Source organism: Dioscorea cayenensis, chromosome 4 (genome assembly GCF_009730915.1).
Source record: "Dioscorea cayenensis subsp. rotundata cultivar TDr96_F1 chromosome 4, TDr96_F1_v2_PseudoChromosome.rev07_lg8_w22 25.fasta, whole genome shotgun sequence".
Taxonomy (NCBI): Eukaryota; Viridiplantae; Streptophyta; class Magnoliopsida; order Dioscoreales; family Dioscoreaceae; genus Dioscorea; species Dioscorea cayenensis.
The window spans coordinates 8,878,016-8,900,652 of record NC_052474.1 but is presented as its reverse complement, the minus strand read 5'-3'; the positions used below and the strand labels follow the sequence as shown (position 1 = coordinate 8,900,652).

At 36.1% G+C, this 22,637-nt stretch overlaps 3 protein-coding genes across 3 annotated transcripts; 1 reads left to right on the top strand and 2 right to left on the bottom strand.

Moving 5' to 3' along the window:
- The first annotated feature begins 3 nt into the window (after nt 1–3).
- Nucleotides 4–4,170, top strand: LOC120258527 (putative glucose-6-phosphate 1-epimerase). The gene is given in 11 exon segments (XM_039265971.1): nt 4–81; nt 83–114; nt 939–981; nt 983–1,053; nt 1,383–1,434; nt 1,889–2,026; nt 3,069–3,167; nt 3,283–3,380; nt 3,572–3,679; nt 3,765–3,846; nt 3,923–4,170. Coding segments are annotated over 11 exon segments (855 nt in total). The 5' UTR covers nt 4–15; the 3' UTR covers nt 3,989–4,170.
- Nucleotides 4,171–4,444: 274 nt separating this feature from the next.
- LOC120258526 (pentatricopeptide repeat-containing protein At5g66520-like) lies at nt 4,445–6,627 on the bottom strand. Its single transcript, XM_039265970.1, is given in 2 exon segments — nt 4,445–6,036; nt 6,038–6,627. Coding segments are annotated over 2 exon segments (1,845 nt in total). The 5' UTR covers nt 6,404–6,627; the 3' UTR covers nt 4,445–4,557.
- A 979-nt stretch (nt 6,628–7,606) lies between these two features.
- On the bottom strand, nt 7,607–12,270 carry LOC120259329 (protein RER1B-like). Its single transcript, XM_039266918.1, has 4 exons — nt 12,019–12,270; nt 11,112–11,485; nt 8,690–8,870; nt 7,607–7,931 (listed from the first exon to the last, which is right to left on the bottom strand). The coding sequence occupies exons 2-4, from the start codon at nt 11,459–11,461 to the stop codon at nt 7,881–7,883; spliced, it is 582 nt and encodes a 193-aa protein (XP_039122852.1). The 5' UTR covers nt 11,462–11,485; nt 12,019–12,270; the 3' UTR covers nt 7,607–7,880.
- Nucleotides 12,271–22,637: the final 10,367 nt, after the last annotated feature.

Below are 22,637 nucleotides of genomic sequence, written 5' to 3'. Positions count from 1 at the left end.
CCGCTGAGCATCGCCATGGCTAGTTTGGGTGGGAAAGCTGCTTCGTTAGGATTAGAGATTGTGGAGGGGGATGGTGGACTTCCCCAAGGTTTGTCTCAGCTCGGAAAATGGAAGGTCAGTATGTTTATTCATTTGTGTGATTCTATGTATTTTGCGAGGATCCGTCTGTTGAATGGATGAAGAGAAATTTTAGTGCTTTATGGACTCCATGCTACGTATTGTGAATTAAAAACCGAATTTTGCATGAATTGATACCATGTCGAAGGCCTATGATGAGAAAATTATTAGATGAAATGTGTACTATAAAAATCATGAGGAAAAAAAAAAATGTAATTAGTTAATTCATGGTTTTTAGGGCCTTTTTGCCAAATCTCTAATATCAGGTTGTGCACATCATTTGAGAACTTAAAATGGTATTTGAGAAATAGTAGACGAATAAGAATTTATATGATTCCAAATTTTAAGAATGAAATTGCTGTAGTATAGACTCTAAAATGTCCACCTACAAGAGGCTTTTAATATTGACGGATATGCTTCATTTGTAGAAGAATAATAATTGATATAATTCCAACTTCGAGGAATGAAAATGCTGCAGTCTAGACTCTAAAATGTCCACCCACAACAACTTTTGAATAGATTGAGATTAAGCTCCTTAGCTTATCCAATTGTAGTGATAAAGGTTCTGACAGTAATCAATCATCAAGTTAGCACCTCAAGCTTGCAGAAGCCAGATCCCCTTAGACCACCACTTGTCTGCACCTACGTGGCATATTCATGGTCGCCTATGAAAGCCTCCACCCCCTCCTTATCTCTTGGTAGGTTTGCCTCTGATGGGAAACTGGTAGTGAGTAAAACAATAATTTCTCTTTAGTGGCTAAAGATAATAAGCTTGAAAAATGTAGCTTTTATAGCGCTGAAAAGATCTCATTTGTTTGCAGTAAAACTGAAATCTATCTATTTGGTGGTTGTGTCACGTCATGGAAAAGTCCCGAGCGGCAGGGACCTTCTATTTGTCCGACCAGATGCAGTATTTAATGGGAAGAAGCCTATCAGGTTTTATACGACTTATTTATCTTGTGTAATACATTGTATATGTTGTGTGACTTGTATATATCCCATTTATTTGATTTTATCTCTACAGTTGCTAGTTTACTTCCTCAATAGCAGGACTTGTATGATACTTTATAATTTAAATAAAAGATGTTTGGACCATGGTATCCTACATATTGTTTTGAATTCTTGGGAGGCTTTGAATATTAAGGTTGCAATTTATTATTCTTTGTTTATTTCTTTCAATGTAGCTTCCTTATATGAAGTCATCTTAGTAATTTTATGTTTTACTTTGCATTTATTCTAAGTAATTCTGTCTGTTCTGGAATCAGTGGTGGAATCCCACATTGTTTCCCACAATTTGGACCTGGTCCTATGCAGCAGGTACACATTCTATTCTTAATCACATTGAATTGAGGCATTCATTATGCCTTTTTACTTGGTTCCTTTTTTCGTGAAATTTCTAAATTTTTTATTCATGAGCAGCAAATGGATTTGAATATTTATGAAGTAATATTTATATTTTTGTAGTTGACTTGCGAAAGCTAGATTTTCCCCCTTCACAAAGTAATGGATGCTTACATGTGTAACATGAATTGTTTGAGAGGTGGTGTTTAGATGGAAGTCAAAATTTATTATATAATTTGAATATTTGCCTCAATCTTTTCCCTTGAATCTTGTTATCCTTACGCTGGGTTACTCATCCATATGCTGGCTATATCTCTGCTCTTGATGATGCTAAATTTTTTTTTCTTCTGCCCCCTCCGTATTTATATTATTGATCATCTTAAATTATGATGCTTCCTTCTCATTTAGAATTTATTATATTCTTTGACAGCATGGATTTTCACGGAACATGAACTGGTCTGTTGCTAACTCTGATGAGATTGAAGGTAGTCCCAATGTAACTTTGGAGCTCAAAGATGATTCTTACAGCCACTCAATGTGGGATTTCTGCTTTCAAGCTTTGTATAAGGTCACCCCAAATTCCTCATCTAATGTTTAGCATTCATAGAAGGGCAGCATCATTTAAAACTTAAGATAGCCAGCAATTTAGTTGATCTAAATATCATTAGATGTCATTCTATAATCTCTACGAATGCAGATTGATCTCCAAAGTAACTTTTTATTTGAGTGTCAGTGCAATATGCTTTAATGTGCCTCATTGTCGTTTGTGCATTTCACCTTTTTATTCTGAGTATCTTCAGTGTGATATGCATGGAAACTTCTATCTCTGCTTGATTGCATTGGATATGTTCTTGACCTTATACAGCCTAGCTGCTGCACAATTACACAGGTCATTCTCTAAAGATCTTAATATCCCATCACCCATGCCTATTTCACTCCCAATGCACCAAATAAACAATTTCTTAAGAACACTGCTTACACTAGGCTTAGTGGATTGTTAGTTTTTTTTATTAATTTTCACCAGTCTTGACGCACACTATCTGCATGGAATTTCACTGCTTGAGCGCCAACCATATATATTCCATAATTCATTTAGTCCCTGCAGTGTCCATGCGGATACTTTCTAACTTCTTTTCTTGATCATGTTGATGAATCCATTGTGTATTTTTACATATTTTAATAGGATTGGTAGGTCTTTCCCTTCAATATTGAATCTGGGAGAACTCTTTAGTGCTAGACCTTGAGTATCACATCATGTCAACCAATTCAGATCTCTATCTGAAAATCATTTGAATTACTATTACACATTCCTTTTATAACAATTGTTGCTGTCCTGACTAGTTTGTGCCTATGCATTTAAAGAGATTTGAACTACTTGTTAGTTCTTTTTATTAAATAATTACCTTTAAATTCTATCTTTTTATTCATTTTTGTGAACAATTTGTTTGTTCTTCATCCATGTATAGCCAAACTTCTCCAATCTTACATAAGAAGCTTATTTCCAAAGAAGATTTGTATTTGATAGTAGTGTGAGGAAGTTCTAATTATGTAATAAGCTATCACCTGTTAATGTGGTCCTGGATAGATTACTCATTCTGAACTTTGTGCAGGTTGTGCTGCATTCCAAGAGTTTATCCACCTATCTGACCATCACCAATACAGACAAGAAGCCTTTCTCTTTTAGCTCTGCGTTGCATACTTACTTCCATGTAAGAGACAGCAACCTTTAGTTTAATTTCATTTGTACTAGTGCATTCCTCCGATAATGTCTTAAATATCAATAGTTGAAGATCAGGTGTGGCATTCCCTTCAATGATTTTACAGGCTTCTGCAGCTGATGCATCAGTAAAAGGTCTGAAAGGTTGCAAGACATTGAATAAAGACCCAGACCCTTCTAACCCATTGGAGGGTAAGGAGGAGAGGTCAGGGTTCATCTCTCTTCAGAATTAATAAAAAATGCACCATTAAAAATGTATCTCAATTTGCCCAGTCTCTAGAATATTACTGTCATCAAAAGTTTTAGCTAGAGTACCTGAAGAACATTCTTGTGACATCTATGAGTTGGGTCCAGTTTGTGGTATATGCACTATTAACTAATCTTGCTTTCATGTAGGGAGGTTATAACTTTTCCTGGATTTGTTGATTGTATTTACCTTGGTGCACCTAAAGAACTCCAGCTTAACAATGGATTGGGTGATATAATAACCATACAAAATAAGAAGTATGTATCTTGTCTGCACCAGCAATAGTTTTTTAACATTCTGTCTATATGGATCTTCTTCAATCTTATGTTATTGGCAATCCAGTTGGTCAGATGCTGTTATATGGAACCCACATTTGCAGATGGAATCTTGCTACAAAGACTTTGTCTGTGTTGAAAATGCACAGGTACTAGCATGATCTTAATTGCTGAGGCTTTACGAAGATGTAAAGGTGTCTTACATTGGTTTTGTTCTCATCTCAGATAGGGAAAGTTCAATTAGAGCCCGAGCAGTCATGGGTTGCAGAGCAACATCTCTCCATTAGCTGAAGAAAAACAAATTTTCAGTTTTCTTTTGTGCATCAAAAAACATAATTGGGAGGTGCATAAACTGTCATGTTTCCTTTCAATAAAACATGCTCAAAGAAATTGCCGTTCTCTTTAAACTTGATTTTGCTTAATTTAGCTTATTTAATTGTTATTTATGCTTGATGACAATTGGGCATATAACAGCTAGGTCCACTTGAATTTCGTTTTATTTGTCTAAATATCTAGAAAGCTGACTGGATGAATCCTTCCAATAAGCAAAATGGTCATCACAAGCAAGTACTTCAGCTTCAGGCTTTAGCAGAGTATCCTTGCCCATTACCACTGCATGCTACTGATTGTATTGCTCATCAAGTAAGGTTTTAATTATTTCATAAGCCCAATCTTAGAGAATTATCAGGCATCCTTGGAGGTCTTCCTCATACAACCATCTTCACTGAAGCATTTTTTAAGGTTCGAATGATTGCTTATTTCACTTTCCAATATCTTGCTTGTGTTTCTATACATTGATTTGGTATCATATGGAATGCTCTTATTTGGGTCATGAAGCCTTGAGCTACAACTAACTGTTGTCACCAATAATCTCTGCAGGAACAACTTCCATCCTGGAAACAGTGAAAACGGGACCTATCACGCATGATTATCTTACGGCCATAAACCTTGCTGATGAGCTTTGTTGCATTGTGGCAATCTGTGCATATGCGAAGATTCTTGACAATGTGAATTGTCGTTCCTGGCGCTGTACTGACTAACCCAAAAGCAAGAGCAAGCTTCTCGCTGTGCAAATGGATTACTGTTTCTTTCTCATCCTCCTCTAAATCTAGCAACAAGTTCTCAGTATCTGGTACATATCCTTCTTCTCTCAATCTCTTGAGGATTTTATTCCACTCTCGTGTTATCTTTCCAATCTGTGGATGCTTTTGATCACTGGCTACAAACTCATGGACAACTCCATCCAGACTGATTGAACTATGGCCCGGAACCTTTGCAACTCCTCTCTCTGTCATCAGCTTCCTCACCATCCCGGCTTCATCCCATTTGCCTTCAGCTGCAAGAATGTTTGCCAGTTGTACATATCGGCCGCCTTGGTAAGGTTCCAACTCAATCAGTATCTTTCCTACATGCCTTCCTAGTTCAAAATTTCTGCGAACGCTGCATGCATTAAGCAGAGCTCCCCAAACGGCTGCATTTGGCTTCATTGGCATCCTCTTGATCAGGTCCTCAGCTTCCTCAAATAGCCCAGCTCGACCAAGAAGGTCTACCATGCATCCATAATGCGCGATTGATGGCTCTATCTTGCAGTCTCTTTCCATTCTTTTGAATAGTGCTTTCCCCTTATCTACCATTCCTGCATAACTGCAGGCTATAAGAAGACTAGTAAATGTGATGCTGTTCGGCTTTAGTCCTGCCCTCTCCATCTCCTTAAGCAAATCAAGAGCTTCTGTTGCCCGGCCATGGAGTGCGAGACCATTGATGGTGGCTGTCCAAACAGGTGTGTTTCTTCTTCTGATCTTTCTGAAAACTTCCAAAGCTTCATCCACTTCACCACATTTTGCATACATGTCCACAAGAGCACACCCTAATATTGCGTCTGCTTTAATTCTCTTCTTCTTAATGTAATTATGAATCCATTTCCCTTGACCCAAAGCACCAAACTGCGCACACGCTGAAAGTGTGCTGGCAAGTGCCATTTGATCTGGTTCAATTTCCATCACTTGCATTTCTCGGAATAGTTTCAAAGCTTCCTTAAACAAGCAGCTATCAACATACCCTGCAATCATTGATGTCCAAGTGATGACATTCTTTCTCTCCATCAGATCAAACAGTTCACGAGCCATCTCAATTTGGCCACTCTTAGTGTATCCATCAATCATTGAATTCCAAGATACGGCATCACGGTATGAAATCCCATCAAATACCTGGCGAGCAGAAAAGGAGTCACCGGATTTGGCATAGATGTGGAGTAGAGAATTTGCTGCGTAAACCTCTGAAGCTAGGCCATTCTTAATAATCTGGCAGTGTATCTGCTTAGTTTTCCTCCATGTCTGGTAACACCTCGGCGCAAGCTTTGAGCAAGAAAGGGAAGGTGTACGTATTCCACGGGACTGCATTGTGTAGCATCTGTACATAAATGAGTATAGCTTCATCTGGGTTGTCACTACAGGAGTAAGCCCTGATCATGGTGTTCCACATCAATGTATTAGCATTTTCGGTTCTTTCAAGAACTTGACGCGCATAATTCAAGCATTCGACGTCATAGGATTGGCAGATAGTAGCTAGCAATCTACTGGCAGGAAAAGTATCAAGAACAAGGCCTGTTTTGATCATATGAGCATGGATTTGCTTTATCTCTTTCTTGCAGGAAGACTTGTCAAGCAACGAGACTTGGTTGGCAGGATGAGGCAATAGACTCGCCATTTGATTTTCAGCCAAGCAAAGGACCTGTTGAGAAGCATTTAAGACTAGTGAGAGTTGTGCTTGGTTGTGTTATTTTGTAATGATACCATGATGTTTGTTCTAAAGGCTGTAAGATATTTGCTAGTATGAGGTGGTTAACTGGTATGCCTGGATAAGGTAGATGTGGTGGTTATTGTAACTGGACAAGGAGGGATATGTCCTAGAAAATGCTTGAATAATATAAACTTTTTGGGAAGAGGCAGGGGCGAGCCCACTGGGAGCCGAGGGCGTCGCATGGCGCCAGGTGGAGCAGTGGGGACGAGGCCACGTGCTCACGTGGTATCGAGCCAGATTCGTACTGCAACCACTATTCACAACTCCCGGGAAATGTCGCTCAGTGAAAATCGAGCTCACCAGCTCTGGTGAGGCTCTATCAGCGACCCAGTGTCATCAATAGATCTGCAGATCGTATGGCGAATAATATAAATTTTTGTATCACAGTGTAGGGTATTTGCACCTACTCTTTGTTTTATATCTCATCATCGTATTACTGTTACTGGGAAAAGTCGTAGTTTTGCTAATTCCATTGGTCAGGAATAAAGTGAACTGAATTCTGGGGATAGATATTTTTTTATTCCGGCTTCATTGTTTGCTTGTGAGTTTATCTTTGTCATTTGAGAATAAACCAACATCTAAATAAATAAATAAATAATAATAACAACAATGTCATCCATCACCCAATGTGCAAATGAAAACAAACCCTGGAATATACTCTGGCACGGATTATATAAAACATTAATATAAAGAATTTAAAAATCAACAAACTATGGGCTAGCACACGAGATTCCAAGGACGCCAAACACCTATGAGCTATTTTAACAATGTACCCTTGACTGACCACAACAGTGATCAATCTTCTTTCATTTTTCTTATCCTCACACAGACCTTGCAGACCATTAGAGATGATGTAACCAAAAACTTTTCCACTGAGCAGAATACCATGGCACAGTAAACAGTATGTTGACATGCAGAGATGAATAAAACAATAAAACCTCATATGCAAAAAGGGTATTAAATGGAGCTTCCCTGGAATTAAACAAAAAAGTCAAATATTGGAAAACCACAAATTAATTTTTGAACTTAACTGGAAGAGATTGGTAACCCAATTTATATAAAGAACGCAAACGCAATATTAAAACTCATAGCATAATTAAAGCTTGAAAATTAATACAAACGTGCAAACTAGTGAGCTATATAAAGTTCATGGCATTCAGGGGGTTGAACTGAACTGAGACAGATATACAAACACCCAATAAAGGGGTTTCCTTGTTTAATTGAGAATAAATGCTCGCCCCTTCAATGAGGGCAAGCCAAAAAACAAGCCTGCCAAAAAGAGTACCAATTGTTTAAATGACAAAGAAAATCTAGCATGTTCATTCAATTAGACCTCTTTTCTTTTTCCTCCTCTTTTTTCTTTTAAGAATCCATCCTCTTCTCATTAATCCATGGATGCACTGCTGCTTGCAGCTGTCTTCTTCCCACTGTACCTCTGTCACAACAAAGAATAAAACCAAATTGGATGGGAAACGAGGAGACAGAAAAATCGATAGCAAACAATGAAAGGTTAGGTTATCAGGGTAGAATAACGCTACTTTTACGAACTACCAAATAGACTTCTCATCAATCACCATATAATGCATTATGAGATTGCATTGTTGGTGATTTACAAAAAATAAATAAATAGTCATCAAAGAGTTGGGCAGTTAACTTGGTGCACCTAGTTTGTAAGAAAAGCTTTAATTAATCATTAGGGCATACTGAATAGTTAATGCCTATATTAATTAACTGAATGCTGCATTAAATATTCAAAGTAAGATTGGTAGCTGTACTAAAATTTTACAAAACTAAGGATGCTGCCTGATGAATATAGCAGCATTGCAGTGGTTAATGATTACCAATCCAAAACCCACAGTATGATACTTGCACTAGAACAGGTAAGAAAATCATAGATATCAATGATAAGAATATTGTGATATGATTTTAAATGAGACAGGCCTATCATTTGCAAGTCAGGTAAGGGAAATATTTTGATGCATGTCTGTTGCAATTATATGGAGTCCAGCCAGCAATTGTGTGGATTGCAAGCATCAGGCAAATTGTTAAAAGCAAAGGGAGACTAGGCTAAATAGCAGGGCATTTGCAGCAGTTGATCCTCATAATGCAGTTAGATTAGCTTTGATTTATTATAGTTCTTCATATAGGAGGGCAAGACTCATAAAATTACTACCATGCAGGTGTTGGGCTCACCTGCTTCCCCATGCTAAACGGAACATATTTGTATTTGATCATATGGAGGATTTGGCGCTTCATCGTCAAGACAAAAAGAACAACCCAGTAGAATAGCAGTATTGGCCAGAAGACAGGAACATCAAATATGGAGAAGAAGGTCATCACAAAAGCCACACATAAGGCTTTTGTTATGGAGTACCTGTTGAGAAAAATATTAGTTCAGTCAGCATGTTTAACAATTATATAACATAAGCATAATAGTAATAAAAAATAATCCAAATTGGATAACCAGTCTAACATTTAAAGTCATACATGACAGCCAACATACTGAGCATAAGCCTTTACTAAAGGCCCCATCAATATATGATAGGCCATCTAACATTATAACCAAGGAAATAATCTCTTGCTTACAATGGTAAGATATCTGCATTTGAGCTGACTACACACCCAAAGGTGAATTTTGCATTTAGTTGTCATTCTCCATCCAACTATATTACAGTCATGTAGCAGTTTAAATACAAAACTGAGGGCAGGTCTTGACACAATGGTAAGGTTGCTTAGTAAACGCAATTGGCTGTTGCAGAATTATACTAAGAACTAGTGTTTTCAAATATGTGCCATGGTATGGACAGAAATTCTAAAGAGTTCTTAGAAAAATATTATGAGGTTCATCATACCATACACGCCCCTTTGAGATTAGTCAACAATAGGGGGAGTACAAACAAGCCTACAATTTAAATCAACATTAATAAGTTGAAACTTGACTTGGTTCACTAATCTCAAAACACCTATGATATGATCGCCCTCCTGATAAAATTTTCTAAAAGGAGCTCTCTTGATAGTTTTTGTCCTCCATGATACTACTACATTTAACACTCAACAAATATGTTGTAACAGAATCAAATTCTATCTCAGCTTTGTCTGATAAAATATATTTGGCAGATTTACGGTCAGAATAGAAACTAGAGTAACTAATTAGTCTGAGTCGAATGATCACTATAAAAATCCTAATTAATGCATTTCTACCAAAATTTGGCTGGTAAGTTATAACAGCCTTTAGGGACTTGTAAATTACACCCAAATATAAAATGTTCCCATATCAAACAACCTTAAGAGAAGAATATACTTCCTCAAGATACCAGTCATTGGATCATAAAATACCAAGGATATTTTTTTCCAAACAATAACAAATTTTCTTGGCATAAATGAGACTTTCAATTAGTAACAACACCAAAGAAAACACAAAACACAAACAATAAGGTGAATTCTAATAAAGATACACAGATCCATTCATGAATTCTCTAAGACTTATTAGAAGAAATTACACAATGAAGTCATTAAGATCGATATCGAGTTCATAAGCCATGTATAGGGCTGGTAAATGAAGGTGCAGGAGCTGCTCTAGTTGCCATTGTTTAAGTTCATGTTCAGCTTCAGCCTTGAATAAACAAGTTATGTTTCAACTAGATTTTACAACTCAAAATTAATTTTGAGCTGACAGCTTGGCTTACCCTGGTTAGTATGCATTTTGTATAATTAACATTACTTATAGTTTGCATCTTTCTATTTTCACTAAATAGCTGAGTTTGAGCTTGGCTTATAGCTTTACAATGATTGTTATAACCTCTATTGGAAAAGTCGCATGAATCAGTCCTGGGATCAATCCCAAAATAGACATTTTTTATTAAAGCACAGCCCGGATCAGTTAGAGGCTTAGAGCTTAAGTCAAGCTCAAGCTTGGCTTGCAAGTAAGGAGCCAACAGAGCTCCGCTTAAGCAAGAGCCTAACACAAGCAGGGGCAAAGACTTCTTGCCTTAACAAAGCTCAGCTCCTAAAAGACCTAGCCACATGGCATATATGGCCAACTATGACCAACATTATGCTCATAATTGGTATCTCACAAGCATGGCTCAGTCAGGACTGAGTAATTTTAAAGCAATATGCCATCAAATTTCCACGAAATCCATGCCAACTCAGTGCATCATTTGTCTGAAGATAAGAAACAACATTTTCTAGTCATTGAAAATGAAGTGCAATCAAAGGGATGAAAGAACTACAAGATGAATAAAATCTATGTTGAAGCAAAAACAATGCCATGAGAACACATAGCACTCATAGCTTAACCAAGCAACAGCCCTCCAACAAAGGAAAGAAGGCATATTCTACCTAATTAGGGTAACATTTTAAGCATCAATAAGATATATTGTCGACCAAAAGAAAATGTAACATTTACAAAGCGACAAAAATAACAAGTATTACATCAGTCAGAACAAGAACAGTTCTGAGAAGGAATATTAGTTTCAAAAATAAATATATAAATAATCATCAAAATGCAATTTAGTAAATGAAATTCAAAAATTGAATATGCTGTGTTTGGAAAGAGTGGCAATAAAAAATGCAAGTAAGCAGAGCCCATAGCTTTTGTGGGGAAGAAATATACCAGAATTTGAATTCAGGAAGCCTGCGGATGAAAGGTTTGAACTCATCTGATCCCCTTGTAGGCAAGGAGGCCCCTTCCAAAACCTCCAGCTCTGGGTCCACCATTGGTGACAGGAACCCGATCAGCAGATTCAGCACATAGATCCCCAGGCCATATGATACAATATAGAAACCCTGAACAAAGTAAACACGCAGAATGTAGATGGCAGCCACAGCGAGGGTCCCTAGCCATCTCCCAACAGGATGCGGGGTGGATCTATCCAGATAGTACTGGAATTTCCTCGAGAAATCACTCCTCCATTTTGAAAACAGGATCGAATCCGAAGCACCGTCTCCCAATGCTCCATCCATCTGGAATTCGCTCTAATTCTTAACCTAACACAACAAAAGAAAGAAGCATAAAATACCATGCATCCACACAAATTATAAATTCTACATCCAAAATCAGGAGGTTTAGACTTGATCCAAAAACATTCGAACAAGATGGATCGAAATCATACATCAATCAAAAAATGAAAAGAAAACACCACCAATAATGAGAGTCGCGACCCAAACCATCAAAAGAAAAAGAGAAAAATCTACGGAAATTATTATTGCTTCGTTGGACGGAAATAGATCCAAAACAATGCAAATGGTCCAAAAATAGCTACAGAAACCCCAAAATTCCGATCAAATGCCACCAAGAACGAGATTCAGCGATTCCAATCATCAACAATAGATGCAAAACGATCCACAAAGATCTTCTTTTTAGCATCGCTGGAACGGAATGAATCCAAGTCATAGAAATGTTCCAAAATCTCGAGCAACCCCCAAATTAAAATTACAAAAATGCCACTAAAACCAGGCTATGGGGATCCAAATCATCATAAAAATAAAGAAATATCCATTAAAAACGCTTCTTGCATTACCAGATGGAAAGAAATCGAAAGAGATCCCAATCACAGCAAAACCACTATAGATCTCGAAGAAGTCTCCCAAAGAGCTCGCTCTTCTTCGATTTAAGATCCCAGAGCCAGAACCAAGACGCACCGAGGGAGATCGGCCTCGAATGCAAGCCCCGGAGACTCGGGAGGCGATGGTGATTCGAAGGAGATGGACGGAGCTAGGGTTCGGCCATCCACGGAGAAGCCGGAGGAGGACTAAGGACGAGAGGATGAGGCCTGGGGAACAAGTTACCGCTTTCAAGGAATCAGCTCTCTTTATATAGAACATGGTTCTAACGTGCGCCTATAATTTCATCCGTTGGATTCTCCTCAAGATTAGATTTTCCAAGATGGAGTCATCTTATAGCTTGTGAAAGAGAATCAAACAATGTTTTTGTTTTTATATTAATTTTAAATATTAAAATTATATTAAACACAAGTACAAATTATTAATTTGGGAAATTTAGATTAATCATTTTAAAGATATATTTATTTGAGGAATGACAAAGGTGTGATTCGGGTTTTTTTTACAACACTTATTATTTTCATAATAATTTTTTTGTGTTTAACACGAAAATAAATTACTTATAAATTATACTCCAAGATAAAATACTTATTTCATAGAATTTAACAGTTTCTCACATTGGCATTAATTTTATTTTGTTTGGAAGTTAAAGGAGAATTAATTTAATAGAATACAATTTCAGTGTATTTTTCAATTGCGTGTGGGGTGTAAGAAGTTGCATTCAGAATTAATATGAAACTTCTTGTTTTCAAATTAAGTTTATCTTTTGGGATTATTTACCTTAGATATCACCGCAACCTAATATATTAGTTTATTAAAGCAAGTGGTATATCTTAGTCTATTTTGGAAGTCTTTTTTTTTTGTCCGAAATAGAGTTGTGGCACCCATATTTCACATTATTATTGATTTTTATATGTATTAAAATGTATTCATGGCCCAAACAAATTCCATATATATTCTCGAAATTTATGTACAAATCTATAATAATTTTATATGAATATTTATTCTGTAAATTTTTATTACTATCACTGCAATATATAAGTGGTGGTATGGCTAGTGCGGTCAACTTTCATAGAAAAAGTTAATTTCACAGAGAAGGTTAAGGTTTCGAATTTTTTTAAAAAAATTTTATTAAAAATTACATCTCAAAATATAATTTTAATTCAAGATGCAGACTTATAGCTAAATTTGAAAAGAAAATCGTTTATTTGTAAGTATCACTAAAATAAGTAAAAAAATATACAAGCAAAATGAAATATATATGTCCTCACCTTGTTATAGGTAACTAATGAAATATATAAAATCATAAATTAATTTTGATATTAAAATTTTTAGGTGAATGTTAGTTTATCACTTCCAATGAGGATGATATTTAATATTAATTATCCCGATAGTCTCTATTAAAAATAAGGCAAAAAATATAAAATAAAATGATAGTTCCAATGAGTAGTGTGGTAGGATAATTCACTCAAAAACTCACTTGAAGATTGGACACACACACAATCAAATAAAAAAAGAGACACAAGTTGGTAACCCAGTTCGGCACAACCTTGCCTACATCTGGGGGGTCAGTCCCGGAGAAAACAATCCACTAAAAGAGGTTATTGAATAAAGAGTACAACACTCTCTTACTCTCTCAAGACAAAGAATACCCTCTTAAGATTGACCGATGCTCACTTTCCTCAACCCTCACCAAAGGGTCTCTCTCTCGTGGTGCATCCTAAATCTTCAAGCAGGATATCTTATATAGACGCACCGACGTCCAAATAAACCTTCCTCTTTTAGAATTCTCCACAACTTTCCTAACTTGGACACCTTCCAAAGTTAGATGTTGCAACACCCAGTTGCAACATTACCCACCTTACTAAACATGACTAAGTTCTAGCCAGATGCACCCGAATCTACGACCTTCAACCTTCCCGGTTCCTTCAGTCCATCTCATAGCAGTTGACTCGATCCGAACTCCTCCTGCCTGCAGCTGCTTTCTTCCTCATGTCACTTCAGCAAGTCTCCTCTCCCGAGGAATGTGTTTACTAAGGCACACGCAAACATCTCACCAAAGATGGTCACCGAAGATCTCCCGATCTTCTTTCCAAACTTGGTCCAAGTTTGGTCTTCCCAAATGATATTCGTTTGACTCATGGAAATATTGTTACTAAACTTGATCTCATCTCATCCAAGTTTAGCCTTCAATATCTTCAAGCATGATTTTCAATCATCCATGCTTGAATCTTTAAATCTCTAATCATATCTCATGTAATCTTTAATCAATCTCCATACATGATTAGTCTCCTTGAATAACTCCACCCATAATTAGCTCTTGGATCTTTCTTCAAATTGTGTTGTTAAATATGGTTTTGATAATCTCATTGGCTTGTCCTTGCCTAACTTAGTTTGTGTCTTCAAAGATAGCTTCACACCAAACTAAGCTCCATGCAATTTTCATGATGATATTTATTCTTGCCAACAATAGAATATTCCTCTATTTAAGATAGATCTTTTCTAAAATGAGTTCTATCAAAGATATGATTTATCATCCCGGATCTTACCAAAGGATAGAACAAATCATACCTCAAATAAAACTTACCCTTTTTGAAGAGATCCATTTATCTTGAAGCACTTTCCAAAATTAATTTGATCATCACATGGTCCATTCACTAAACATAGTCTTCATCATGATCTTTTAGCCCTTGTTGCTTCACATAACGCCTAGCTTCATCCACATCATCATCCTAGTCACTCCTTCATTTTTCCAAGTCCTCATTTCCACATCACCTTTCATTTTGCCATGTCACCTCTTGGCTTGTCAAAAATGTCAATCCATGCCCTCAGACCTAACATAAAATAACTTATTTTATTGATTCATAGAAACCCTAGCTATGATTTATTTGTATATACATATACTTGATTGTTTTCTTGAAACGTAAGAATGAATATAGTGATCAAAAGTATCATCATCTAGTGTCTTTAACTCTTCTTTGAACTTTTTTGTGAAAAAAAGACCATAAAATATTTGACTCTTTCTGACATTCTCACCGAAGAATGAGATATGGTATATTTCATTGTTTTGTTATTTTGTTGATTTTCTCCAAGATTTTTCCCAATTTCCTCATTGAAGAGGATGATTAAATATTTTTTTTATTGAGCTTAATTTTTTGTTTGTTTATTGATGTTTATCCCTTTGATTTCGAGTTGTAACCTCTTTGCATGAATGAGTTTACAGCTTTGGAGTTTTTTTTTTTTTAATTAGAGAACTCAAGCCTTTTGCATTTTTATTATTCTTTACTTGATATTATCAAATCCAGACATCTTCATATTTTTGAGTTGTGAGTTGTCATTATGATTTGTTCAACATGGTATCTCTAACAGTGAATTCTACGAGACTAGAGAAAAATTGAAGCATAACACTTAAAAAATTGAAGCATAACACTTAAGATAGGGTATTTTGCCAATATGATCATTTTAGGATGGGGTGTGAAAAGATGATATTAACTAAGTTTAAATCCTAACCATTGAAAGCATATATGACATGTGTCAAACATTTAAACCTGTATTGGTCCATTGGAAAAGTAATGGAGGGGAAATGTATTGTACTAGAGTCAAACCTGGTGGGAGTAAGGCTTAACCTCAAGGTATGTCACATTGGTCAAATTGTGGGAGCGTGGCTCGACTCACCGAGATGGTCATAGACCCATGTGACCTAACTGAACTGTGCTTGCAGCTCTACCACCAGTTGCTAATGCTTCTCTTGTCATCTATGGATATCTACAACATGTATAAGCATTGTCTTACCTTTATCGAGTCACAATGGGGATGCTAATCTTTCAAACATCCACAATGATCCGAATGAGAGATTGAAGTCTCGATTTGTGCTTGCAAGCGGCGATTTGTTGAAACTAAAGCTTTAAATTGACAATCAAAAGGTTAATAGGAATCTTAAGTGTACTAAGTATCTCCATCTATGGGCATACAAATCCACATGATATGCAAAGGTAATAGCTAAGTAGAGCCTAACCAACATACAAATGCATTTTAGAGATATTGTAGAGCTATTCTTGACAGCAATGAGGTTTCTAATAGGTCACATCACCTTAACTATCGATGAATGACTCTGGCAATAAAAAGGAAGGTTCCAAATGACAATCTAATGAGTGAGTATAGTTGCTAAGCTCACTTTGTCCATTTTAGACATCCAAATAAAGAGGTTAATGGAACATGAGCCATGTTTACTATTGAGGTGGTATGGGCTAGATGCATTTTAATTGGTTAGACTATCTAAGTTTAATGGCTATGCCATCTCATCATTACATTAAACTCTTACCCATCAGACAATCTCCCGTAATAGTTATACTATCATATGGGACTTACGGTCATTTCACTCAACATTTCAATTATTCATAATAAATATTTATATAATTATGATTTAAAAATAATTAGTTAATATATCCTAAAAAATTGAAACTCCATTAAAGATGCTCTAAGGCATTTTTAGTAGTTAATTTGAATCTCATGACACCTCATCAATTCATTAAACTCTTACTCATTAAACTTTCTCCTATAATGGTTATACTATGGAGCCACAATCATTTCATTCATTATTTTAACTATTTACATTACACATTTTATTATAGATATAATTATTAAATAAAAATATTTCATTATTTAATAAAAAATAATTAGGTAATATATTTAAACAAAATATATATTTTTAAAATATATTTTTTAAATAATTATAAAAAATAGGGAATATTACTTTTAGCCCCCTGAAAGTTTCAAAACTTCCCAAACAATCCCTCTTACATTTGACTTCCCAAATAGTCCTTTCCATTTCAGTACACTTCCTTTTCCGTTACTGCATCTCACTCCGTCAATTTATTCTAACTTACAACATACACTTTCTGCTTAATAATTATAGTTTTTGTTTAACATTGTGTGTTTATGTGTAACCACATATGTTTTCACTTAATATGTTATTTTTCATTTAATATTTGTTTTTTCTATTTAATATCTCACCTTTTTGTTTAATATTATGTGTTTCCCCTTAAAAAAACTAAGGGTCATTCATGTCAACGTTAGCTATCTTTATGTCAGAATTACTGAAAAGTAAGTTGTTCGAAAAAGGAATGCCTTTTTAGGAATACCCAATTTGGGAGGGGCAAATATGAATAAAGAAAACTTCTAAGGGGTTTTTGACAATTACCAGTAAAAAATATGAATTTTAATAATATAATGTATTATTATTTTTTAATGGACTATTAACTTTCAATGCTAATCAAGTGGTTTAAAAGAGGTTGTTAATGCAATACCTCATATTATCTACCTTTGGACATAGCATTATTATAGGTTTAACTCAACCCATAATTGTCTTACTGTAGCTGAAACTATAAAATGGCAACTTAGTACTTTTACTATAGCAAGTACTATAGCAATTCAAGGATTAACCTTAAAACCTCTTTTATCTTTCTTCTTTCATCCACCACACCGAGCATGCCCTAGGAGAAGGAGAGGCTGACCTTCATCTTGAGTTCATTAAAATTAAAAATTAAAATTAAAATTTTGGTATGCATTCTTATCATGCTATAGCTTAAATTAGCAAGAGTTACATGGCTTTATCTTGCTTTTATCTTCCAAGATCTTTGAGTTTTATACAAGTTTTCACTCATTGAATTCCATGTCCGGAGTTCTTTAGTTGATGCATGATCATAATTAGAATGACACCTTTTAGGGATGTTGTGGGTTAGTTGCTTAAGCTAACTTCTATAATTTGCCTTATTAATTTATTCCTCCAAGCAACCCTCATTGATAGCTTGGACAATGGCGGATCTTGACACAAAATCTTAAGGTGTGGAAAGGGAGGGGGCGCAATTTAAAAAATTAAATTTAAATATATACATAAACATATAATATCTGCCCCTGAGCTTGGATCTCAATGTTTGGAAACCTTGCAATTGAAAATTATGCCTTTTTTTATTTATTTATTTATTATTATTTTTTTTTATTAATTTTAAATTTTTATTTATTTTTTGTGATAGACTTGATTATTAGCTCGCATGCTTACTTAGAGTTAGAGTGATGATCATGGATACGACGGAAGTTGATGTTAAAGTTTAAGGTTGTTGTATAAGCAATCATTTGTATTAGTTTGCATGCTAAGTTTTTCTTAGCATTTCATTGATGCCAACAAAGTGCTCGATCTAATACCTATGAGCAGATTTGCTAGAAGAAAGCATTTCTTGTGTTTGTGTTTCATATTCTTTAATTGTGGTGTGGCTTTATAAGTATAGGTGGGAGGAAATTTGGCAAGTGATTTAGATTGTTGAAGCTCGGCTTGAATATGAATTTACAATATATATAAATATATATCAATGAAGATACTAGTGAGGTTAAGAGAAGGATGTGTATGCTTGTTTAAGATATGTGAGTTATAGATGTTGGTATGTGTTAAAAAAGCATGGAGTGTTTGTGTAAGAGGAGTTGGTATTCATGTCATTTAGTTGGAAATTGAAGAGGTTATGAATAATTTCATAACATGCTTGGGATCATGTGAAGGAGATAGTAAAAGTGAAGGAGGTGTATACATGTATCCATGTGTATTATGTTAATGGAAGTTTATGTATTCGAGAGATATACAAAACTATAAGTGTTCAAGTATAAAAACAGATGTCATTTAGGTGTGTTGACGATGCATGTGAGAATATAGGTGAGGTTATGGGAAGGGAAGTTGGTGTAATAATAGAAAATTTTACCTCTCCTCTTAGGCTTAAAGAGTGATCTTGTGTCAATGTTATTGTAGCTTATACTGTAGCATTAAACTTAGTGAGTGTTGGTTCAACCCAATTTTAGCTAGTTAAAGCAGGCTTAGGCAATCTTAGCCTAATTTGAGCTTGTTCATCTTTAGTGGGTTTTATTGGTTGGTTAATATTTTAGAGTAAATTTCAACCATTGTTAAAATTAAACCTTTCATACATTGCATTTAAAGCTAAGTTGCATGTCATACTTACTATTTGGGCTAAATCAATAAATCTTATTTTTAGGTGGCGAGACCTCTAGCAAAGGCAAGGCACTCACAGAAGAATAGAAGCTTGTTTTTATTTCCTAGCAAAACTTGTGAGTGGATTGTGCTTTATTTTATTGCACTTGCAAAAGAAAGTTCGATGCAGTTCTGTTTTATATACTTATGTATAGGTATGTGTGTGCATTCCTTTGTTGAGTATGCTTAAAACTGCTATTTTGGTTCAAAGTGAACACCTTATGGCAATTTGAGTCTGCTATGCTATTTATTTTCAATCCTATTAAAGGCTTGCTTATCATGTTTTCACTTTGAAATTATATGTAAACTTTTGTTGATAATTTGAAAATGTGTTTTCAATATGGACATGGGAGTGTGTGTGGCACTTAAATTACTCTTTTGTATATATATTGTTTGTAATTGCATGATGGTTTTTTTTTTGTTGACGGGGAGCCTAAAGTTCCACCTACTGCAGCAAAGGCCCTCACGGTCCGACCTATCAAGAAGTGGCTTGGGTGACCAATTTATCTGAACCCATTTCGGAGCCGGCTTGGGTTACCAGCTTTCTCATACAATGGTTTAATTTTTCAAAATTTATGGGTCCTAAAGATCATTTGAATGTTAAAATACAAAGATCATTTTTAAAATTTTAAAAAAAAAAGTGGACCCATTGGTTAAGCAGCCACTGAGCACGGGCACATTTGGATTACGGAATAGGAATGGGAACAGGGGGAATAGAAAAAGGAGAGGAATGTGAATGGGAAAAAGGGGATTATGAATAATGTGTTTGATTTGACGGAATAAGGATTGGGAATAGAAAAAATAAAAATGTAGGATGTAGTAAAATTATATCAATACCCTTGTAGATAAATGGTAGATATTATATAAAATAATGGATTATGTTTAATGATAAGTATTTAACATTATTTATTATTAATTATTTATAGTGAAAATTGCCAAAAAACCCCTAAGTTTGTAATATTGCCAAAAACACCCCCTTTAATTGCCACCCTAAAAACCCCTTCCTTTTAAACTCAATGTTTTTTAAACCCCCAAAGCATGTAACGATGGTTAACAGAGTTATTTTTAAATTTTATGGACGAAATTGCCCCTTACATGGGAAGTCATGGCACTGCAATCATTTTGGCGGTTTCAGAGGAAGTGGGGGGTTTTTCTTAGGGTAATCCCAAGAAACGACTTTACTGGAGCTGTATACTTGTTTTTTCTCAACTCGCCTCTTTTAGCTTTTCCCTTTCCGTAGTTGTTTCAACTGGGACATCGTCTGTAATTTCAGCTTTTCCCTTTCCACCGGTGTCTCAAAGGAGAAGTCCCGCGCAAGTATTCGGCATTTCATCAGTTTGCAATCTAAGGTATTGCAGAAGTTGTGATTATGGTTTTATGTTAACTATTCTGCTAGAAAGAAAGATTTTTCGGTTATTTTTTTGTGGTTCAATTTTTATTGGAAGATATTGAAGTTTGAGGGGGGATTTTTCGGCTGGGGTTTTGTTAGTCTGCAGGGAGATTTCTCGGCTAGGGTTTTGTTTTGTTTTACATTTTTGTCTGTGTACATGATCGAAATAGTTTTTCGATTGTTATGATTTGTGTAATGTTTATAATGTATGTTTCCCCTTTCATTTGATATGATTGCAGTTTTAGAAATGATCTTTCCGTTTAAAAAATGAGTTTTAGTTTAAAAACGTATGTCTCCGTTTAAATATTGTGGTTACCATTTAAGAAACTAGATCACTGTTTACAATATTATATCTCTGTTTAATAATTGAGGCTTCTGTTTAAAATCTTATATTTCCACTTAAAACTTTGTGAATACTACTGAATGTGTTGTTATTGTCGCAGCCTTGTGATAATGGCGGTCAACCTAGTTAATAGGGGATGCTACTTGACACTGGTAGTGGAGACCTTGGCTGAATTGAAAGTTCACATGACCCCTCGACACTGGGAGATCATCCGAAGGTCACCGTTTGCAGCATTTACTAAGCTGGAAGCTGTATTCCAAGAGAGGGCCCTTCTTGATTCTTTATTGCAAAAGTACGATGGCCGCACCAATAAATTCAGGATCAGGGAAAGCCTGCTGAGTTTCAGGTCTAAAGATGTGGCCCTCGTTCTTGGTTTGCGTTGCGATGGAGACGCGGTTGTGTTTCAGAAGAAGAAAACATCTCAGCTTTCGAAGAGAGGTATTTATCAAAAACCTACAAGAGACACAGAGACTCCATCAAGAGAACTCTTGAGCAACTTATTCGACAGAGGGGAGAAGATAAAATTTTGTCAAACTCATGATGGTGTACCTCATAGGTACAATCCTCTTCCCAAATACCTCATGCTTGGTTCCGAATTGGATCGTTGATTATATCGATTATCTACCTAGCATGGGCGATACGCATGGTCGCAAGCGACGCACAAGTGGCTTATAAAGGAAATTCCACAAGCAGCCGATTGAGTGCAAGCTAGATGTGCGGGGAAGAAGACCAACACAAGGTATATTAAGGGTTGCTCGGTCGCGCTGAACATATGGTTTTAAGAGCTGATCGGAACCGGAAAGAAAGTCCGTTTCGGCAAGACCCCAAGGATGCTGTGCTACGGTGAAAGTAGTTATCGGAAGCAAGCGATAATAGAAACCAGTTTGTCATCTCTCGAAGGAAAAGAGATAATAAATCATGAATAATGTGTTTAACAGTAGATAGTTAATGTTTAAATATAGTATTTAGTGTTTAACAGTGTTTATTTTCTATTTACAAGTATTTTTTAGAGTTTAAACATTTTGTTTTAAGTTTAAATAAATGCGATACTGTTTAAATATATAAGCTAAATGTTTAAATATATTTGTTATTGTTTAAACTGAATGATTTCGCTGAGATTGTTTTGTTTACATATATTAGTTTCCTGAGCTGGTCCCGCCAAATGCTGATGAAGATATATTTGTTTGGGCCAACCGCCGGGTGGATGCTATTGCTCCGGAACCACTTGCTCGAAGGCAAGATGAGAGGCCAACCTCTTCCGTGCGTGCTCGACACCATTCTCCTACTTCCAGCCCAACGCGCGCACTCATTCCTCGACGCCGGAGAAGCCCTCTCTTACCCGGCCGGATTGCAACACCCCCCGACCATGACAACGACAGTCCCCCAACCGTGGCAGCCCCCCGATGGCACTAGGAAACGACGTCACTGTAACTCTTCTGCAGGCGTGCCAGATATTGATGACCGAGTTTCCTCGGCTTGTCGCTCGGGTTGAGGCATTGGAAGGATAGTCACAATCGACTGCGTCGTCCCTCTAAACAAATGAAGCACCCGGGACAGATGAGGCCTCAGAATTTGACGACGAGGACTTCATCAGGATGACCATTCCAAGACGGCCACGTTTGAAGAGACTTGTAAAAAGAGGAAAACAATAATGTCTCTCTATCCATCACCGGCTGACGATGAAACAATACCAGCACCATCCGCAGCTGATGTTGTTATTGAGTTTGTCGCCATTGATGACATGGTCGTCACGTTGGAGAAGAGCGTAGATGATGTTGCCATTACAGCGGTTGATAAGATCGTTGACTTTGTTGTC

Coding starts and splice junctions, on each gene's coding strand:
- LOC120259329 (XM_039266918.1), bottom strand. CDS start 11,461: ATGGATGGAGCATTGGGAGACGGTGCTTCGGATTCGATCCTGTTTTCA. Junction 8,871..11,111: donor CTTCCTGAATTCAAATTCTG/GTATATTTCTTC, acceptor TTTTCTCAACAG/GTACTCCATAACAAAAGCCT. Junction 7,932..8,689: donor CGTTTAGCATGGGGAAGCAG/GTGAGCCCAACA, acceptor TTGTTGTGACAG/AGGTACAGTGGGAAGAAGAC.